Source organism: Oncorhynchus tshawytscha, linkage group LG32, assembly GCF_018296145.1.
Source record: "Oncorhynchus tshawytscha isolate Ot180627B linkage group LG32, Otsh_v2.0, whole genome shotgun sequence".
NCBI classification, from domain to species: domain Eukaryota; kingdom Metazoa; phylum Chordata; class Actinopteri; order Salmoniformes; family Salmonidae; genus Oncorhynchus; species Oncorhynchus tshawytscha.
In genome coordinates, this window is record NC_056460.1 from 12,311,739 (window position 1) to 12,333,760 (window position 22,022).

Sequence of the window (22,022 nt, forward strand, 5' to 3'; positions counted from 1 at the left end):
TCATCTTCCATACATCCATCTATCCTTCATTCTTTTTACGACACACACACACACACACACACATCTAAATAATCAGGTGATTAAGATGTAGCGAGTAGCCAGCCCAGCACAGAAACTGCATCACTGCTTATCTTCTTCTCATTATGTCAACAGCACCTAAATGCGAATGTTTTGGTCACAAGAATGGAATATTCACACAGGTCTGCAGAAGAACTGAGTGACTCAGAGAGTTACTGGTAATTGAAGTACACTTGGTATTATAAGTATTCACCCCCCTTGGAGTTTTTCACGTTTTGCTGCATTTTCAAAGTGGATTTGAAATAGATTTAATTGTCATTCAAATAAACAAATATATATATTTTTTTTTTTAACAAATTAATACAAATTAAATAACTAAAATATAGTTGTTGCATAAGCATTCAACCCTTTTGTTTAGGCATGCCTAAATTAGTAAAATATATAAAATATGACTTAACAAATTACACAATATGTTACATGCACTCACTCTGTGTAAAATAATAAGGGTTTAACTGATATTTGAATGACTACCCCTGCCTCTGTCCCCCATACATACAACATCTGTATGGTCCCTCAGTCAAGTATTGAGTTGCAAGCACAGATTCAACTACAAATACCAGGACGGCAGGCAGGCTCAGGGTCAGGGCAGGCAGAGGTCAAAACCAGGGGGGGTGAGAAAAGGAGAGACCGGGGGGAAAAGCAGGAGCTGAGAAAAATGTTGGTTGACTCGACAAACAAGATGAACAGTGAACAAAGGTAAAAAATACACAGGGGATAATGGGGAAGATGGGCGACACCTGGGAGGGGGAGGAGACAATCACAAGGACAGGTGAAACAGATCAGGGTGTGACACACCATACATCACTGAGTGACTGCCTCCTTATTTTCAAGCTCAGTGGTGGCTGCATCATGGTATTAGTATGCTTGACAACGGCAAAGACTGGGGTATTTCAGGACAAAAAGAAACGGGATGGAGCTAACCACAGGCAAAATCCTAGAGGAAAACCTGCTTCAGTCTGCTTTACACCAGACAGTGGGGGAGGAATTCCCCCTTCGGCAGAACAATAACTTACAACAAAAGGCCAAACCTACACTGGAGTGGCTTACCAAGACAGAGAATGTTCCTAAGTGATCAAGTTGTGACTTAAATCTGCTTGGAAATCTATGGCAAGACTTGAAAATTGCTGTCTAGTCATGATCCCCAACACTTTGCTTGAAGAATTTAGAAAATAATCATAGGCAAATATTGCACAATACATGTGTGCAGAGCTCTTATGAGACTTACCCAAGAAGACTCACAGCTGTAATTGCTGCCACTACATGTATTGACTCAGGGGGGGTGAATACTTATCTAATCAAGCTATATTAGTGTTATATTTTTCATTCATCTTTATAAAATATTATAAAATTGTCTTCCACTTTGACATTACAGCGTGTTTTTTGTTGATCGTTGACAAAACATGACAATGAAATCCATTTGAATCCCACTTTGTAACTGTTAAGAAATCCAAGGGGGGGATACTTATGGTAGACATTGGAAATCACCTTGGATCATTAAGAGATGTGACCGTCATTTATAGGAGAAGGTAGTCCCTTGAATAATATAGATTCATTCCGTTGATATAGGCAGGAGGGTATTGAGCGATGAGTCTACGTGAATGAAGTGAATAACAGGATTTCAGTGTTGTGTGTGTATTTTTTTTATTTTTTTTAACCTTTATTTAACTAGGCAAGTCAGTTAAGAACAAATTCTTATTTTCAATGACGGCCTAGGAACAGTGGGTTAACTGCCTGTTCAGGGGCAGAACGACAGATTTGTACCTTGTCAGCTCGGGGGTTTGAACTTGCAACCTTCCGCGGTTACTAGTCCAACGGTCTAACCACTATGCTTCCCTGCCTCCCCGTATTGTGTGTGTGTATTGTGTGTGTGCTCCTAATCAGCTCAGCCCAGTCCAAGCTCTTCTCTGTCCTGGCACCCCAATGGTGGAACCAGCTTCCCCCTGAAGCTAGGAAAGCAGAGTCCCCCCCCAACTGATAGGAACTTTAATGAGGAAAAGTGTACTTACTATGACTGTGATATGTGGTTGTCCCACTGAGCTTTCATGAGATGAATGCACTAACTCTAAGTCACTCTGTATAAGAGCATCTGCTAGATGACTAAAAAGTCAAATGTAAGTGTGTGTGTTGTGTGTGTGCTGTGTGTGTGCCGCGTGCCTGCCTCTCTATTGTTGCTTTTTTTGCAAATATAGAACTCTACATTCATCTCCCTATTTGTATTATGCCCTTGTCATTTATGGAAATCTTCTATTGAAGTCAACAATTATAATGAGCCATTTGGCTGCTCTAATCATTGAATACGCTATTATCATTCAATGAGTGGTGTCATCATTACACCACTAGCAACTGCATTGTTGGTTAAGGGCTTGTAAGTAAGCATTTCACTGTAAGGTCTACACCTATTATATTTGGCACATGTGACAAATAACATTTGATTTGAGCTCTCTGATATGCACTGGATATCACCTTGAATAATATAGATTAATTTAGTTTATATAAGCAGGAGGGTATTGGGCGATGAGTCTTTGTGAATGAAGTGTCTTGAATAATACGATTTCAGTGTTGTGTGTGTATTGTGTGTGTGTGGTCCAGTCTGTTATATCCTCCATAGCCAGAGTAGCTAGTTAGATCCTTTAGACTAGTGTTGGTGTTCACTATGCTGGGTTTCTCTTACAACTCTTCAACTGATCAGTATATTACGTGGATAATGGCTTACGAGGCCATGCATAGCCAGACGATAGTCGTAGATGTGTTATGTATCTGTGTTCCCAGTGTCAATGTGGGTGGCCTAATGGAGATGTCAACAAATTACAGGGAACAGTCTTGATGGTGATTGGCCATCAAGTGTTACCATCTGACCCTTGACCAAACCTCTATAGTATCCTGGGGTCCTGACCGTGTCTATGATTGTCATGACAACAAGCGTGAGAATAGAGTGTATATGGTGTGCTAAGGCATGCCACACACACACACACACACACACACACACACACACACACACACACACACACACACACACACACACAGAGGCTGCTTACTCTGTCTTACACACACACACACACACACGCACACACACAAAACACACAAACACACACACTCCTCAACGCGTCTCTCCTGAAGTGTGCTGCATTGCAGAGACGGTGGATGACTCATCCTCAGGTCTCAGGCAAACACACTTTGCATCACCATGGGTACCAGGACCCACAAGCCCTTGCTGTGTACATGTACGTTAGTCACGTCATGTATATTAGTCACTTGTTTCAGCTATAGATTCCTGTAGTCCCTTTTGGAGTTAGTTTTCCTAACTATTGAATACCCCTACTACTTCAAGTAATTTAATTATCTGATAAAAGCATATAATTGACCACGTGTTGCACCACAGATGTATTATCTTAGAATTCCTTTTGTTGGGGGCTAATCTTATGTGATCTGGCTATGCTGCATGAATAAAAAAGCGATGCAAACCTCGGTACCATGCTAGGTAATTCAGCTATCTGATTGTTTCTCCCTCCCTCTCTCTCTCTCTCTCTCTCTCTCTCTCTCTCTCTCTCTCTCTCTCTCTCTCTCTCTCTCTCTCTCTCCCTCTCTCCCCCTCCCTCTCTCTCTCTCTCTGTCTCTCTCTCTCTGTCTCCCTCCCTCCCTCCCTCCAGCTACCGACCTTGGTACTGGCTTGACTTCTGTTCTGTGTGCCTCAGTCAGAATCTTGTTAGAAGATTCTGATCAGCTGACATTAAAAATGTATGCATTTTTCATCCTATCTATTTTTGGGATAAATACTTTTCTTTCGAAAGAAGATACGTAGGTTACCATTAGTACACATTCTCTCCACATTCATTCTCAAGATTTATTTAGGGAAGAAGAGAAAAGCTCTTACTGTCCTACATGTCTTAAAATACAGTAGAGCAAATGGACTTAGATAACATTACTGACTTTCACACCATAGTACATCATTTTTCCCCTATTAAAGAGGAAGGTTAGAGAGACCTCTCTCTCTCCCACACACACACACACTCACACTACAGAGGTCCAAGTGTGTGTGTGCGTGGGGGGGGGGCATTAACCTTCTAGGAACATGTACTTACTGTATGTGTATTCTGCAATTAGTTACCTTCACACCTACACCCCACTGTTCCTTAGCAACACGCCAACAAGCTGCAGCATTAACATATATATGGGAAAGTCATTATTTTCCATCGGTGAACAAGATGCTGCTATGTATAGGCTTGCCTGCATGTCATTCGTGGTTTAGTTGATGGAGATGTCTTAGCTGTCAGTCAGATTTGAGGTACGTTTGTTTGTCCAATGATATTGTGTGTGCCCACAGCACACACAACTGGTTGTATGCAATCACATGTTTGAAATTAATTGTATTAGTTCTTTTTTGTTATTTTATACTTTACCCCCTTTTTCTCACCCATTTCGTGATATCCAAATGCGATCCAATTACGATCTTGTCTCATCCCTGCAACTCCCCAACGGGCTCGGGAGAGGCGACGGTCGAGTCATGCGTCCTCCGAAACATGACCCCCGAAACCGACCTTCTTAACAACCGCTCGCTTAACCCGGAAGCCAGCTGCACCAATGTGTCGGAGGAAACACCACTCAACTGACTACTGAGGTCAGCCTGCAGGTGCCCGGCCCACCACAAGGAGTCGTTAGAGCGTGATAAGCCAAGTAAAGCCCCCCAGCCAAACCCTCCCCTAACCCGGATGACACTTTGCCAATTGTGCACCTCCCTACGGGACTCCCGGTCATGGCCGGTTTTGACACAGCCTGGGATCGAACCCGGGTTTGTAGTGACGTCTCAAACACTGCGATGCAGTGCCTTTGACCGCTGCGCCACTCGGGAGGCCGAAATAATAATTATTTTATGTTTATGGTTAATGCCTTTTGCTTTTTCAATTTGTTTCAAAGGTCACACACACTTGTGGAAACTAAAAGGCACTCATACTTGAACCTTTCCACACTAAGGTTGAGATTATCATCAAGATCCTAAAAATGTATTCTGTCAGAGGGGTTGGGTTAAATGCGCAAGACACATTTCAGTTGAATACATTCAGTTGTACAACGGACTATGTATCCCCCTTTCCCTTTCCTTTCATCTATTTTATAGGGGAGTTCAAGTAAAGCAAGTGTTTTTTTTTTTTTTTTTTTAAGTCCTAATGCACAAAAGAGGATTTGGATGCAAGGTGGCGTTGTCCTGTCGTGGCTCATTGTGGCTTAGTAATTAAACTGATTCAGTTTCATGAATTCTGGTGGCAACAAAGGAAACTAAGTCCTAGCTGTGGCTCAGGGGAAATTGAACATGAACTGATATTAATCTGATGGGGAAATCTGAAATTGTGTTGTTCTTTCAGGATAGGGTCAGACTGTTGAATGAATTTTTCTGCATTTTCTCTGCCTTGGTCTATCGTTTAACATTTCGGAGGAGATCGACATTTATGAGTGATATATGTACTTGATAAAACCAGGCATATAAAAAAAAAGGTAATATATTTAGCTTCTCGCAAACTTGAACTCTTTATAGGCTCCCTGTGTTTTTACTACAGTACTACAAAACAGCAGTGTTCTGGTAGTATAATTCCATCTCACAGTGATAGCACGATAGTAAAGGGTAGAAGCCATATTTACTAGCTGGCAGTTACAGCTGACAAATTCATGGACACAAATAAAGAACGTCCCATTTTGTCTCCCGTCACAGCGAGCGTGATGACGCAGGTAAGGCAGGGGCTTTGACATTAACACCGACTGGCTTCTTTGTGTTTATCTCACATCTCACCTATGTTCATGTCACATGCTTTGTTTTTACACTGAATGTGGAGGAAGACGTGTGGAGAGAGACAGTCAAAAGTTTTTAAAAATCTGAACGTACTTCTTCAGAATGTTCATTAACAAGGCCTATATGGTTTTGTGTCTATAGCAGCCCAGCCAGGGACAAACTATCTTCAAGTGGGGTCGGGTGGAGTCAAGTCAGAGGAGTTTTTAACTGAACAGGAATGTGCAGCAGAGAGTTCTTGCAAAATGGCGTGCTATTAGGCGATCCCTGGCACACCACTTGTTTGGTTTCTCTAGCCAGAGAACACTTCTTTTGGCCGAAGATGAGAGAAGAAATGGAACAGTGTGTGACAAGAGTCCGCCACTGTCTGAAGCAAAACAAACCAAACAGAACCACAAGAACACCACTGCAAAGCATCGAATCCTCTGCTCCATTTGGGACGATCTCAATCGACTACCTTCATCTTAAATAAGAATTTGTTCATAACTGACTTGCCTAGTTAAATAAAGGTTAAATAAAAACATAAAAATCTGGGGAGAAGCAGTTGTGGTATTGAATACATTCTGGTTTTGGTAGACCACTTCACAAAGTTTCCCCAGACTTAAGCTACACCGAACAAGTCCAGCAAGACTGCAGCACGCAAGATCTTCAATGACATAATTTTGTGATTCGGCTACCCATCAGGGGAGGGAGTTTGAGAATGAACTGTTCAGAAAGTTGCAAAGCTACAGTGGGATACAACGCTCAAGAACGACCCCATACCTTCCACAATCAAATCCAGCAGAAATGCTTCAACAGAACCTTGTTAGATATGCTGAGTAAACTGGAAGAAACACAGAAACCGAACTGGAAGGATTACCTCAACAAAGTTGTTCATGCCTTTAACTCAACTGTACATGAGTCAACCCTTTTTATCGACCTGATATTCCTGAGAGAAGAATAAGGAAGAACACAGTCTCGTGCAGGATATGAAGCGAAAAGTCAAACTTCGATTCGGGAAGTTTACTACAATTAAATTGCATGGAGTTCAGTACTGGAACTTGGAGACCATGTCCTGATACGAAACCTGTCACAGAGAGGAGGACCTGGTATAATCTGTGCTTACTGGGAAAACAACATCCATGTGGTTAAGAAAGAAGAGTAGTGAACAGTCTAGTCTGTGGTTCAACCATTCGATGGAATCGGACAACAAAGAGTCTTACACAGAAATCTTCTGTTACCCTCTCCTTACCTCATCGATGGACAAAACACACAGCGAAACACAGCAAACCTGAAAGAGAAAAACACAAAACACTCATTTCAATTGTTCTTAGAACAGTAGGGAGGCAGTACTTTAGTTGGTACTTTGGTCTTTAGTTCAGTATTTTTCAGTTGGACCATGTTTCAGACTTGGAGAACTGAATGGCTTGGAGAACACTAATGGCAAAGGAATGGTAATGGTTCCTTGGGTTATTGAGTCATAGGTAAGAGGGAGAGAGAGAGAGAGAGAGAGAGAGAGAGAGAGAGGACGGGGATTTGGTGGCCTTAACGGATGGCATTTGTCAATGAGTGCTGGGGCTTGAGCGTAATGACTGCATATCATGGGAGGCCAGTGACGCAGGGAGGAGGACGGAAGAACAAACAGCAGAAAATATCTGTTCCTGGGAGACCATGGTGAGTCATCCACCCATCTGCGTCATCTGAATGGAAGAGAGAGAGAGAGACAGAGAGAGAGAGAGAGAGAGAGAGAGAGAGAGAGAGGCAGAGAGAGAGAGAGAGAGAGAGAGAGAGAGAGAGAGAGAGAGAGAGAGAGAGAGTGAGGCAGAGAGAGAGAGAGAGAGAGAGAGAGAGAGAGAGAGAGAGAGAGAGAGAGAGAGAGAGAGAGAGAGAGAGAGAGGCAGAGAGAGAGGCAGAGAGAGAGAGAGAGAGAGAGAGAGAGAGAGAGAGAGAGAGAGAGAGAGAGAGAGAGAGAGAGAGAGAGGCAGAGAGAGAGAGAGAGTGAGGCAGAGAGAGAGAGAGAGAGAGAGAGGAGAGAGAGAGAGAGAGAGAGAGAGAGAGAGAGAGAGAGAGAGGCAGAGAGAGAGAGAGAGAGAGAGAGAGGCAGAGAGAGAGAGAGAGAGAGAGAGCAGAGAGAGAGAGAGAGAGAGAGAGGCAGAGAGAGAGAGAGAGGCAGAGAGAGAGAGAGAGAGAGAGAGAGAGAGAGAGAGAGAGAGAGAAAGACAGAGAGAGAGAGAGAGAGAGAGAGAGAGAGAGAGAGAGAGAGAGAGAAGAGAAAGACAGAGAGAGAGAGAGAGAGAGAGAGAGAAGAGAGAGAGAGAGAGAGAGAGAGAGAGAGAGAGAGAGAGAGAGAGAGAAGAGAGAGACAGAGAGAGAGAGAGAGAGAGAGAGAGAGAGAGAGAGAGAGAGAGAGAGAGAGAGAGAGAGAGAGAGAGAGAGAGAGAGAGAGAGAGAGAGAGAGAGAGAGAGAGAGAGAGAGAGAGAGAGAGAGACAGAGAGAGAGAAAAAAGAGAGAGAGAGAGAGAGACAGAGACTTAAACAACAGTAGGCAGTATGAAATGACCTATGATCAAAGGGACGCCTGTGTTTAATACATGTGTTGCTTTCCAGCTCCTGTGAACTAGTACAACAGGGTCTGTCCTGAACACCTGCCAATTAGTATTCATTAGACAGTCGTAGATGGACAAGACACAGACACCCGTGCTTAGGGAGGTGTGTAAGTGACTGAGCAACTGACTGACTGACGCCTGCAGGTGTGTAAGTGACTGAGCAACTGACTGACTGACGCCTGCAGGTGTGTAAGTGACTGACTGCAACAGCTTCAGGTTTCATTCAGGTTTCATTCAGTTTCATTCAGGTTTCGACCAAACTCCGGTAAATCTACATTTGTTGTAAAACACTCATGACACTGTAGACCTGTGTGTCACTTATTATAGGAAACAATAGTAGCCTACCAAGTCTAGCAACCGTCCCATTCCTTACATGCAAACATCCTCCCAGAACTTCGTCTCTGCATATCATACTCGCTGAGTCTCAAGCTGTTTCTCTCTACATTTCTAAAGTTACTCTGACCTCTACTGACAGTAAAGTGTAAAGTCATGTCAGCTCTCAGGTTATTTCCAACATTTACAGAACTCTGTATGTTTTAGCTTTTTTCCGCTAGAGGGTGGCCTTACAACCTCCGATTACGCGTAACCACGCCAGCCAAGGACCTCCACATCTGGCTTCTTCACCTGCGGGATCATTTGAGGAGTATTTCTGTCTGTAATGAAGCCTTTTTGTGGTGGAAAATGTATTCATATTGGCTGGGCCTGGCTCCCCAGTGGGTGGGCCTGGCTCCCAAGTGGGTGGGCCTATGCCCTCCCCGGCCCACCTATTGCTAAATCATGTGAAATTCATAGATTAGGGCCTAATTAATTTATTTCAATTGACTGATTTCCAGGGTTGGGTAGGTTATTTTCTAAATGTAATCCATTAAAGTTACTAGTTACCTGTCCAAAATTGTAATCAGTAATGTAACTTTTGGATAACCCAAACTCAGTAACGTAATCTGATTACATTCAGCTACTTTTAGATGACTTTCCCCATAAGAGGCATTAGAAGAAGACACACATGTATGTTACCAATTGAACAACATCTATTGCAGGATAAATCAATGTTAAACTTTACATAGCTGGCCATATATGGATGTTAAATGTTACTTTATAGGTTGGTTATGTAGGCTTCTTCTAACCCATCGCTTTCTACTACATATAATAATACGGTTAAATTGTATCTTTACATTTAAAACCAAAGTCAATCAGAATTCCAGTGATTCCAATAAATGTTATGCTCCTTGATCTTCAGGAATAGGACTTGGAAATATGGAAGTATAGATTAGCCAAATAGTTTTACCTGAGCATGACCCCAAAACTAAGGACTTATTAGCCAGCCCTAATCTGTTGTTTATGATATTGGTGTCATGGAGGACTGATTGGGTTCATTGATTGAAGTTGAAAAATAAATGCTGCCCTCATCCGAAGGCACGATTTGAGCACTACTGACAAGTGCTATTTACATGTGAAAAATGAATTCCATATGCTGAATTTGCTATAGGCCTATTCTTTACCTTTTTTTTGGTGACACTTTGATATATTGATAATATGCAGCTGTTTAAAGGGAAAATCCACAGATGAAACAATAACAAAACGGTCGCCCCGCCTCTGTTTTGGTAAAAAACTGAGGGATGGGCCTGGAAAAATGTAACCACTCTCAGATTAGATAGACAGAACTATGGATGCAAGGACTGACCATCCATGATATAAAAATGATTGTTTTAACCATGTTATGAGGCTATACAGTGCTAATACAAGCTTATATTTTGGGGGTGACAGTTGAACTAAGCTCATGAGGCATTTATAAATTATATTCTTTCAGAATCAATATATATAAATATATATATACAGTATCAGTCAAAAGATTGGACAACAGTACAGTGGCAAGAAAAAGTTTGGGAACCCTTTGGAAATTCCTGGATTTTGGCATAAATTGGTCATAAATTTTGATCTGATCTTCATCTAGGTCACAACAATAGCAAAACATAGTCTGCTTAAACTAATAACACAAACAATTATACGTGTTCATGTTCATGTGTAAACATTCACAGTGCAGGGTGGGAAAAGTATGTGAACCCTTGGATTTAATAACTGGTTGACCCTCCTTTGGCAGCAATAACCTCAAACAAACGTTTTCTGTAGTTGCGGATCAGACCTGCATAACGGCCAGGAGGAATTTTAAAACTGTTTCAGTTCAGCAATATTCTTGGCATGTCTGGTGTGAACTGCTCTCCTTTAATCCCCCCCGTTTTCTCCCCAATTTTGTGGTATTCAATTGGTAGTTACAGACTTGTCTCATTGCTGCAAATCCCGTTTAGACTCAGGAGAGATGAAGGTCGAGAGCCGTGCGTCCTCCGAAACAACCCAACCAAGCCGCACTGCTTCTTGACACAACCCGGAAGCCAACCGCACCAATGTGTCAGAGGAAACACTGTGCACCTGGCGACCGTGTCAGTGTGCACTGCGCCAGGCCCGTCACAGGAGTCGCTAGACGAGACAAGGACATCCCTGCCGGTCAACCCCTCCTCTAACCCGGACGACGCTGGGCCAATTGTGCACCGCCCCATGGGTCTCCCGGTCGCGGCTGGCTGCCGATAGAGCCTGGACTCGAACCCAGAATCTCTAGTGGCACAGCTAGCACTGCGATGCAGTCCCTTAGACCACTGCGCAACTCTGGAGGCTGTGTGAACTGCTCTCTTGAGGTCATGCCACAGCATCTCAATCGGGTTGAGGTCAGGACTCTGACTGGGCCACTCTAGAAGGCGTATTTTCTTCTGTTGAAGCCATTCTGTTGTTGATTTACTTCTGTGTTTTGGGTCGTTGTCCTGTTGCATTACCCAACTTCTGTTGAGCTTCAATTGGAGGACAGACAGCCTAACATTCTCCTGCAAAATGTCTTGATAAACTTGGGAATTCATTTTTCCTTCGATGATAGCAGGCTGTCCAGGCCCTGAGGCAGAAAACAGCCCCAAACCATGATGCTCCCTCCACCATACTTTACAGTTGAGAAAAGGTTTTGATGTTGGTGTGCTGTTCCTTTTTTTCTCCACACACAGTGTTCTGTGTTCCTTCTAAACAACTCAACTGTAGTTTAATCTGTCCACAGAATCTGTCCAGTAGTGCTGTGGAACATCCAGGTGCACTTCTGCAAACTTCAGACGTGCAGCAATGGGTTTTTTTGGACAGCAGTGGCTTCTTCCGCGGTGTCCTCCCATGAACACCATTCTTGTTTAGTGTTTTACATATCGTAGACTCGTCAACAGAGATGTTTGCATGTTCCAGAGATTTCTGTAAGTCTTTAGCTGACACTCTAGGATTCTACTTAACCTTATTGAGCATTCTGCGCTGTGCTCTTGCAGTCATCTTTGCAAGATGGCCACTTCTAGGGAGAGTGGCTACAGTGCTAAACTTTCTCCATTTATAGACAATATGTCTTACCGTGGACTGATGAACATCAAGGCTTTTAGAGATACTTTTGTAACCCTTTCCAGCTTTATGCAAGTCAACAAGTCTTCTGAGATCTCTTTTGTTTGAGGCATGGTTCACATCAGGCAATGCTTCTTGTGAATAGCGAATTCAAATTTTGTGAGTGTTTTTTATATGGCCAGGCAGCGCTAACCAACATCTCCAATCTCTTCTCATTGATTTGACTCCAGGTTAGCTGACTCCTGACCCCAATTAGCTTTTGGAGAAGTCATTAGCCTAGGGGTACTTTTTCCAACCTACACTGTGAATGTTTAAATTATGTATTCATTATAGACAAGACAAATATAATAATTTGTGTGTTATTAGTTCAAGCACACTATGTTTGTCTATTGTTGTGACTTAGATGAAGATCAGATCAAATTTTATGACCAATTTATGCAGAAATCCAGGTAACTCCAAAGGGTTCACATACATACTTGCCACTGTAATTCAAGGGGTTTTCTTTATTTTTAGTATTTTCTACAGTGTAGAATAATAGTGAAATAATGAAATAATACATATGGAATCATGTAGTAACCAAAATAAGTATTAAACAAATCCAAATATATTTTATATTTGAGATTCTTCAAAGTTGCCACCCTTTGCCTTGGTGACAGCTTTGTAAATTCTTGGCATTCTCTCAACCAGCTTCATGAGGAATGTGTTTCCAACAGTCTTGATGGAGTTCCCACATATGCTGAGCACTGGCTGATTTTCCTACACTCTGCGGTCCAACTCATCCCAAACCATCTCATTTGGGTTGAGGAAGGCAGGTCATCTGATGCAGCACTCCATCACTCTCCTTCTTGGTCACATAGCCCTTACCCAACCTGGAGATGTGTTGGGTAATTGTCATGTTGAAAAACAAATGATAGTCCCACTAAGTGCACACCACATGGGATGGCATATCGCTGCAGAATGCTGTGGTAGCCATGCTGGTTAAGTGTGCCTTGAATTCTAAATAAATCACTGACAGTGCCACCAGCAAATCACCCCCACACCATCACATCTCCTCCTCCATAATTCACGGTGGGAACCACACATGCGAAGATCATCCATTCACCTTATCTGTTCACCATTCACCTATCCTCACAAAGGACACCATTCACCTACTCTCACAAAGACATGGTGGTTAGAACCAAAAATCTCAAATTTGGACTCATCAGACCAATGGACAGATTTCCACTGGTCTAATGCCCATTGCTCGTGTTTCTTGGCCCAATTGCTTGTTTCTTCTTATTGGTGTCCTATAGTAGTGGTTTATTTGCAGCATTTCAACCATGAAGGCTTGATTCACTCAGTCTCCTCTGAACAGCTGATGTTGAGATGTGTCTGCTACTTGAACTCTGTGAACCATTTAATTGGGATAAAATTTGGGCTGGTAACTCTAATGAACATATCCTCATCAGCAGAGGTAACTCTGGGTCATCCTTTCCTGTGGCGGTCCTCATGAGAGCCAGTTTCATCATAGTGCTTGATTGTTTTTGTGACTGCACTTGAAGAAACGTTCAAAGTTCTTGAAATGTTCTGGATTGACTGACCTTTATGTCTTAAAGTAATGATGGACTGTCGTTTCTCTTTGCTTATTTCAGCTGTTCTTGCCATAACATGGACTTATTCTTTTACCAAATAGGGCTATCTTCTGTATACCACCCCTACCTTGTCACAACACAACTGATTGGCTCAAACACATTAACAAGGTTCACATGTTAATTGAAATGCTTTCCAGGTGACTACCTCATGAAGCTGGTTGAGAGAATGCCAAGAGTGTGTAAAGCTGTCATCAAGGCAAAGGGTGGCAACTTTGAAGAATCTCAAATATAATTGTATTTATTTATTTGTTTAACACGTTTTTGGTTACTACATGATTACATGTGTTATTTCATATTTTTGATGTCTTCACTATTGTTCTAAAATGTTGAAAATCAAAAAAAATAGAGGAAAACCCTTGAATGAGTAGGTGTGTCTTTTGACTGGTACTGTACTATATATAGGCTTGGATCCGCGCTATGCAGCTGTTGCAAGAGCGCATTTTTCACTGGCTGTCCACTGGTTTCAAAAAGATTTGTGAACAGCCATCCAGAACAACCACAAATTTGATCATCTTTGGATGCCCACAACAGTCGCACAATAGCTTGGACTGTAGCCTAAAAAAAATCATAGTCCTGCTCTTTTCCCGCGATCCATCAAACACATTTGGTGTGTCATCATAGTGGCCTCTGAAATGTGGTCAGACTCGCTCAGGTGGAAAAAATGTAAATTTGCGCATTTTTTCAAAGGTGATTTGAATGTCATTGAGAAAACAGATGTGTCAACAACCACAAAATCGCAAACATCCTTTCTGAGTTTAAAAGTAATCCTCGAAGTAATCATCTATTTTAAAAAAACAACAATCTGTAATCTGATTACAATATTGTTGCTGGTATTGTAACGGATTACTGTTACCGTGTTTTGTAATCCTTTACATGTAAACAGTTACTCCCCAACCCTGCTGATTTCCTATTATGAACTGTAATCGTACAATTGTAACATTTGTTGTATGTTGCGTTCATATTTTTGTTCAGTATAGTAGTCAGGGAGTGGACAAAATACTTCTGATTTGGGATGTTGCTTTCTCATCGTTTTATACAAATGTATTAGCTAAATTATTAGCTAATCCAGACCAGACTAGTCTAATATAGTGGTTTATAAAGTATATACAATAAATGGGGACATAGTTGTGGGTCCATATCACATTAGTTGATAGGCTACAAATCCCACAAAAACATGTACCTTGCCGTTCACGGAAAAATATCGTAATTTGGGTGTAATAATCAATTGAAAGGCATTTTGTTGTGGGAGATGCTTGACCACTTCATCACAATAACTTGAGTTTAACTTGGTGCAAACAAAATTGATGGGATGGAGAATTCATATTCAGAGGATGTGATGTGTGATGGACATGTCAAAGAATGTGCCTTTTTCGTTTGATATTATCCAATTATTATCCAATGTATTCATTGCAAGTTTCTCAGGGCAGCATCCACCGGTCTGCAGGTGAAACGTCATGGCTCGGGCGGATAATTATTTATATCAAGGTTTTCAAATGGGAGGAATTTCAACCAATCGCCTGTAGACTTCAGGCGGCGGAATCCAATCATATTTGATCTTTGGATAGTGGGTGTGCCGCACGGCTGGTCCTAGAGGCGGGAATAGAAAAGTGCTGCATGGCGAGTTTGGTTGAGAAGAAGTTGGATGGTGGAAGGTACCACTGATGAGAAGCGGCCGAAAAAAGCGAATATTTGCAGACATTTCAAAGAATACTGAGGAATATTACATTGTTCTGCTTACTATCAGTATATTCATAAAAGTGTCTGACTTTCATTATCATCTGCACCAGGTGAGTTTATTAGAGTCGTTTTCTGAGGGATGCCGGGGTGGCTAGCTGGCTAACGGATTATTTTGCCATGACTTTTCATCGATGGAGGACCTCAACCTTGCTGGCTAGTTGACGTTTAACTAGCTAGCTAGCTAACATGCTCAGTTGTTTCAATGGCATTTTCTAGATAAAAAAAATCAATTGAATTAAGTTATCGTTTTCATAATAACAAACTAATTGATATGCTCATTATAGGAAAAATTCAAAAATCTATTTAATTTCAGTGATGGCGCGAGGAGCCTCAACTGCATCAGAACTCATGACTCCTTTTGATGTTCATTGCTTTAGCTCATGCTAAACATATGGTATTTTAACACATTCATGTACTGCTCGGTTATGATAATAGACATTTCACTTTTATTTAGAAATTCAATATTGTACAAACTATGCTCATCAATGCAGCTATATACAGAGCTTGCCCGACAATGTTAGCTAACGTTACATAGCTTACATTACAGCAAGAATCAGTTTGCATATTATTCTAACCACGCAATGCATATTATTCTAACCACGTTTACTCGTGTTTATCAGCGAAGGGCTTGGTATTTTCAACCAGGGCTGGCAATGCCTTGGCTGAATGACTTGCTTTGGCATGCGGTCAGCATGATATCATAGCATGATATCGGTTTTATGAGACGCAGAGAGGGGATGCAGTGGCACGACAGTACGCTTGGCAGCACCGTGATCCCACTATCCAGTGATCTGGCCCAGTTTCGGGTTGAAACAACACCTTGTAAACACCCTGCTAGCCATCATCAGCTGAAGCTGGCTTGCCCAGTTGTGTGACCGGCGTCAACACATCGCTTGATTATCTGTCAATATTCTCAAGCATAGCCTAATTTACTCGAGCCATATGACATCATATCATATCCCAATCATTCTTATCACAGTAAGAAATTACATGGCACACTTGTCTACTACCTGGATCAGGAAGTGTGTTTGGTTGCTTCTTCCTATTTTACTCTGGCCTAGTCAGTGGTGGCGGTGGTGGTCTGTGAAGCATTTCAGCAGGGCTGGGCTACTTGGAAGACTGTAATTCCTCCACTCCTCCCTGGATGCTTCAGGCGAGGATATATTATGTTGTTTTTCTGCAGTCATGGTGCGAAGCAGGCCAAAGTATTCTCCAAACACTGATCTAGGGTCAGCTTTCCTCTTGGCTCTCCCTTCCAATCCCTAGCCTAGCTGAACTGAAGAAGATATACATATGCAGTGTATGACAGACAGACCGTGAATCTATCTCTGTAGAGGGAGAGTCTCTAGTCTACCCACACATAGCTTGGCTCAGACATCAGGGTGATAATTGTCATGTGTGCTGTCTGAGGAAAGTCTCTTTTTGAGGGAGTTGGTGAGAGGGACACACTGAGGGTACTGTACTTGGACAGGGAGTGTGTTACTGTTGGAGAGTGTCTGATTTACAAGGAGACTAACCTCAGAGCTCAGCTGTCTGTTGTTCTGATATTTAAGATCCAGATTTACCGGTACTATGTGTTAGGGGTCAAACGATTAATTGTAATGGCTGATTAATTAAGGCCGATTTCAAGTTTTCATAACAATCGGAAATCTGTATTTTTGGACACCGATTTGGCCGATTTTAATTATTATTTTTTTTACACCTTTATTTATCCGTTATTTAACTAGGCAAGTCAGTTAAGAACACATTCTTATTTTCAATGACGGCCTAGGAACGGTGGGTTAACTTCCTTGTTCAGGAGCAGAATGACAGATTTTTACCTTGTCAGCTCGGGGATTCAATCTTGCAACCTTACAGTTAACTAGTCCAACGCTCTAACCACCTGATTACATTGCACTCCACGAGGAGACTGCCTGTTATGCGAATGCAGTAAGGAGCCAAGGTAAATTGCTAGCTAGCATTAAACTTGTCTTATAAAAAACAATGAATCAATCATAATCACTAGTTAACTACACATGGTTGATGATATTACTAGTTTATCTAGTGTGTCCTGCGTTGCATATAATCGATGCGGTGCCTATTCGCGAAAAAGGACTGTCTTGCTCCAATGTGTACCTAACCATAAACATCAATGCCTTTCTTAAGATCAATGCACAAGTATATATTTTTAAACCTGCATATTTAGCTAAAAGAAATCCAGACTAGCAGGCAATATTAACCAGGTGAAATTGTGTCACTTCTCTTGCGTTCATTGCACGCAGAGTCAGTGTATATGCAACAGTTTGGGCCGCCTAATTTGCTAGAATTTTACATAATTATTACATAACATTGAAGGTTGTGCAATGTAACAGGAATATTTAGACTTAGGGATGCCACCGGTAGATAAAATACGGAACGGTTCCGTATTTCACTGAAAGAATAAACGTCTTTTCGAGATCATAGTTTCCGGATTTGACCATATTAATGACCTACGGCTCGTATTTCTTTGTGTTATTATGTTATAATTAAGTCTATGATTTGATAGAACAGTCTGACTGAGCGGTGGTAGGCACCAGCAGGCTCGTAAGCATTCATTCCAACAGGACTTTCGCGTGTTTTGCCAGCAGCTCTTCGTTGTGCTTCAAGCTTTGAGCTGTTTATGACTTCAAGCCTATCAACTCCCGAGATGAGGCTGGTGTAACCGATGTGAAATGACGAGTTAATAACGTTTCAAACGTCACTCGCTCTGAGACTTGGAGTGGTTGTTCCCCTTGCTCTGCATGGGTAACGCTGCTTCTAGGGTGGCTGTTGTTGATGTGTTCCTGGTTCGAGCCCATTTAGGGGCGAGGAGAGGGACGGAAGCTATACTGTTACACTGGCAATACTAAAGTGCCTATAAGAACATCCAATAGTCAAAGGTACTGTATATGAAATACAAATCATATAGAGAGAAAAAGTCAAATAATTCCTATAACAACTACAACCTACAACTTCTTACCTGGGAATATTGAAGACTCATGTTTAAAGGAACCACCAGTTTTCATATGTTCTCATGTTCTGAGCAAGGAACTTCAACGTTAGCTTTTTTACATGGCTTTACATGTTGTCATTATTACAAACACATTTTTTTTTAAATCGGCCGATTAATCAGTATCGTCTTTTTTTGGTCCTCCATCATAATCGGTCGACCTCTACTCTGTATCCTAAACTACCCCTGGGCATCACATTCATCATTAGATCTACAGGAGATCTTTGAGAAGGGGCTAGGGGTCGACCTGAGTTTTTAAATAATGGGTATAACTCAACCAATGTGTTAACTGTTTGTGTCTCCCGTCCAGGTGTCCTAGTGTGTTCTGGTTGTACCCCAGAGATGGCACAGCGGAGCGGGCAGGAGGACCCGGAGCGGTACCTGTTCGTGGACCGCGCCGTGGTCTGCAACCCGGCCACGCAGGCCGACTGGACGGCCAAGAAGCTCGTATGGATCCCATCGGAGCGACACGGCTTCGAGGCGGCCAGCATCCGCGAGGAGCACGGCGACGAGGTGGTGGTGGAGCTGGCTGAGAACAGCAAGAAGGCCATGGTGAACAAGGACGATATCCAGAAGATGAACCCTCCCAAGTTCAGTAAGGTGGAGGACATGGCCGAGCTCACGTGTTTGAACGAGGCCTCAGTGCTGCACAACCTCAAGGACCGCTACTACTCTGGCCTCATCTACGTAAGTAGGATAGAAATCCTGCTTTTCTGACTTGAGAAAACCAGGTGTAGGCTTCTTTACCTTACGTTGGTATCTTATTGAATTTGGTCCCTTTTTGGTATATTGTACCCAACTACCCATCACATCAATCAGCATTGTCCAATACCAAACCCACTAAGACCCCCAAAACCATGTGTCCTTAGATACACCACCATACCCCAGAGTTCTAATACGTTGGCAATGGCATTAGTAATGTCCCAGATAACCAGGGTTTCCCCTGTGATTACGGCCCACTTAGTGACATGACATGCATTCCTGGAATAGATGGAATGTCAGTTAGCCGCCTGAGACCCAGAGAGAAGGGAGGACAACTGTGATTGTCTCCACAGTTCCACAGCACCAGCTATTCCTGTGGTTCTCTCCCCAGGTGCCTGCAATAAGAGGCAGAAGACAGCTCAGGGGATGAGGTCATTTTGGAATGTTAATGAAGCAGAGGTTTTATGAGAGAATCTATGAGGGATTTAATGCTTTTTTAAAAGGTTTCTATGGCTTATGGAGTGGTCCTAGTTAATGGCTTGTTGGCTGATGTGGGAATATGTAATTAGATCCCATGGGTTGCATTTTCAGCTCTCTAACCCTGACCCCTCTCAATTATCAAACATTATTACGCTCCAATGCTCTAGGGCAGGGTTCACCAACTGGCGACCCATGGCCCGATTAAAACATTTTTTTGTTATTTAATGAAATTAAATTTTGTTTTATTGTTGGACATGTTAAAAAAACTGTTAAAAAAACAGGATTTTAATTTTGGAAATCTGTTCAAGTATTCCCACACATAAATAGAGAGAAACATGGGATCGTATAGAAATGTAAGCAAGGTTTGAAATTATTATGTTTTAGTCAAATATTTGAGCTTTTTGCTACAAATTATTTGTAATTATGTACCAGCCCCCCGATCATCTGTTGTTGATCCCTTCTAGTAATGAAGCGGGCCACTTTGTCATAGTAACTGACCTGCTAGAAATGACAAGAAGGCCTCTCGACCCAAACCCTATGCAACGTCCAACACACTCCCCGGCAGGGGCTGGATTGCTAGGTGAGCACCAGGCTTTAGTGAGGCCCTGTCAGTGCTCCATCCATCCATGTGGCTAGTAGTGCTAATGTAATGGCTCCCTGCCAATGGGCCTGATCTGCAGTAATCAGCCAGCCTAACTGTACCGCCTTCACAGGGCTCTTTGTCTCCCTGCAGATAAGCAACAGCTGCCCCTAATAACTGGCATATTTTCAACCTTCAGTAGTACTGTACCTAACCCACTACTTGATTAAAAAATAACTCCCTGTCAAGTAGGGCTGACAACATTTAGTCGACTGGTCGATTGTTTGGTCATAAATAGATTTTGTTTTTCATGGTGCACAAGACAACCTGTCTATTTTTCACCTGTCTCAGTGGACTAATCCATTGTGGAGGCCACGGAGATGGCACAGTCCATCACTCTTATGACATGTGCTACTGAAAGTGTAAATGGTTATATACTGCAACACTAATAAATATATTATTTTATAACAAATGCGCTTTCTCCCGTGAGGGATAGCGGTCGCTGTCCGTGGTTCTGAAACGTAATATTCAGGGCGCTGTTGAATTGGCGCCTTTCCCTATATGTTGCTATGTGCATAATGGTGAAGTTAACCAGCATATTGGTGTTGAGAACAATGTGGCAGAGGAAACGAGGAAACAGCCTTTGCCTTAATTGTCTAAGAAAATTGAGGAGAGAGGAAACCCCAACTTAATTAGGTCTATAATCAATAGCCTAAATGTTAAACTTGCCTGGCTTTATAAATCATCCATATATATCTACATTATATAACCAATAAGACAGATCCTGCTTCTGTTGCCAGAATGAGTGTTTGTTTAATAGCCTACTGATTCCGTGAGCACCAAGCCTCTTGCAACCTTAAAATGTAGAATAAAGTAATTTCACAAAATCGGCTGTTTTTAATCTTTGCTCTGCTGTAATAAAGTCTTTGCAACAATCTTTTGATAGAACAGACTCTGGTATTACTTTTCATTTATTTACTGTTGTTTACGCTGTTCCAAACGGCCAGAAAAATTATATGGTAATCTAACAGTTCCTGTTTGTCACACATAATGTGCACGCAGCTCTCACTCCTATAGCCTCCTTTTTCTTGATCTTCTTGTTCTTATTTTTATTATTACAATTATTATTAAGAACACCATTATAATAAGTAATGTCATTATCATCTGAAACTCTTCCTCTTCAAACAGTATCTTAAACAATCCTCCTCACCTCCTCAATTAAAGGATTTTTAATCTGTTGGAACAGACTATGGTACATTTATAGTTTATTGAGTGTTGCTTACACTGTTCCAAATTGTAAGGGGTGCGTAACTGGTGGCAGGGAAATCAGATGCAGGAGAGCAGAACTAGGTAATAGCTGGAGCAGTTTAATTGCAAAACCAATGTCATAAAGAAATAACAAGCATGGGTACAAAACCAGACGCGCATCAAATCAAATCAAATTGTATTTGTCACATACACATGGTTAGCAGATGTCAATGCGAGTGTAGCGAAATGCTTGTGCTTCTAGTTCCGACAATGCAGTAATAACCAACAAGTAATCTAACTAACAATTCCAAAACTACTGTCTTACACACACAAGTGTAAGGGGATAAAGAATATGTACATAAAGATATATGAATGAGTGATGGTACAGAGCGGCATAGTCAAGATACAGTAGATGGTATCGAGTACAGTATATACATATGAGATGAGTATGTAAACAAAGTGGCATAGTTAAAGTGGCTAGTGATACATGTATTACATAAAGATGCAGTAGATGATATAGAGTACAGTATATACACGTATACATATGAGATGAATAATGTAGGGTATGTAAACATTATATTAGGTAGTATTGTTTAAAGTGGCTAGTGATATATTTGACATAATTTCCCATCAATTCCCATTATTAAAGTGGCTGGAGTTGAGTCAGTGTGTTGGCAGCAGCCACTCAATGTTAGTGGTGGCTGTTTAACAGTCTGATGGCCTTGAGATAGAAGCTGTTTTTCAGTCTCTCGGTCCCAGCTTTGATGCACCTGTACTGACCTCGCCTTCT

At 41.9% G+C, this 22,022-nt stretch overlaps 1 protein-coding gene across 8 annotated transcripts in view; it reads left to right on the forward strand.

Annotated features, from left to right (window-relative positions):
- The first annotated feature begins 15,098 nt into the window (after positions 1 to 15,098).
- LOC112230268 (myosin-10) overlaps positions 15,099 to 22,022 on the forward strand; it is a 100,069-nt gene continuing 93,145 nt past the window's right edge. For all 8 annotated transcript variants that reach the window (XR_006080588.1, XR_006080589.1, XM_042310615.1 and 5 more), the window contains exons 1-2: positions 15,099 to 15,265; positions 18,533 to 18,909. Coding sequence is in view for 6 of the 8 variants with exons in the window: in XM_042310615.1 (XP_042166549.1) it covers positions 18,565 to 18,909 (345 nt within the window). In the remaining 2 variants the exon portion in view is untranslated. The remainder of the gene's footprint in view (positions 15,266 to 18,532; positions 18,910 to 22,022) is intronic.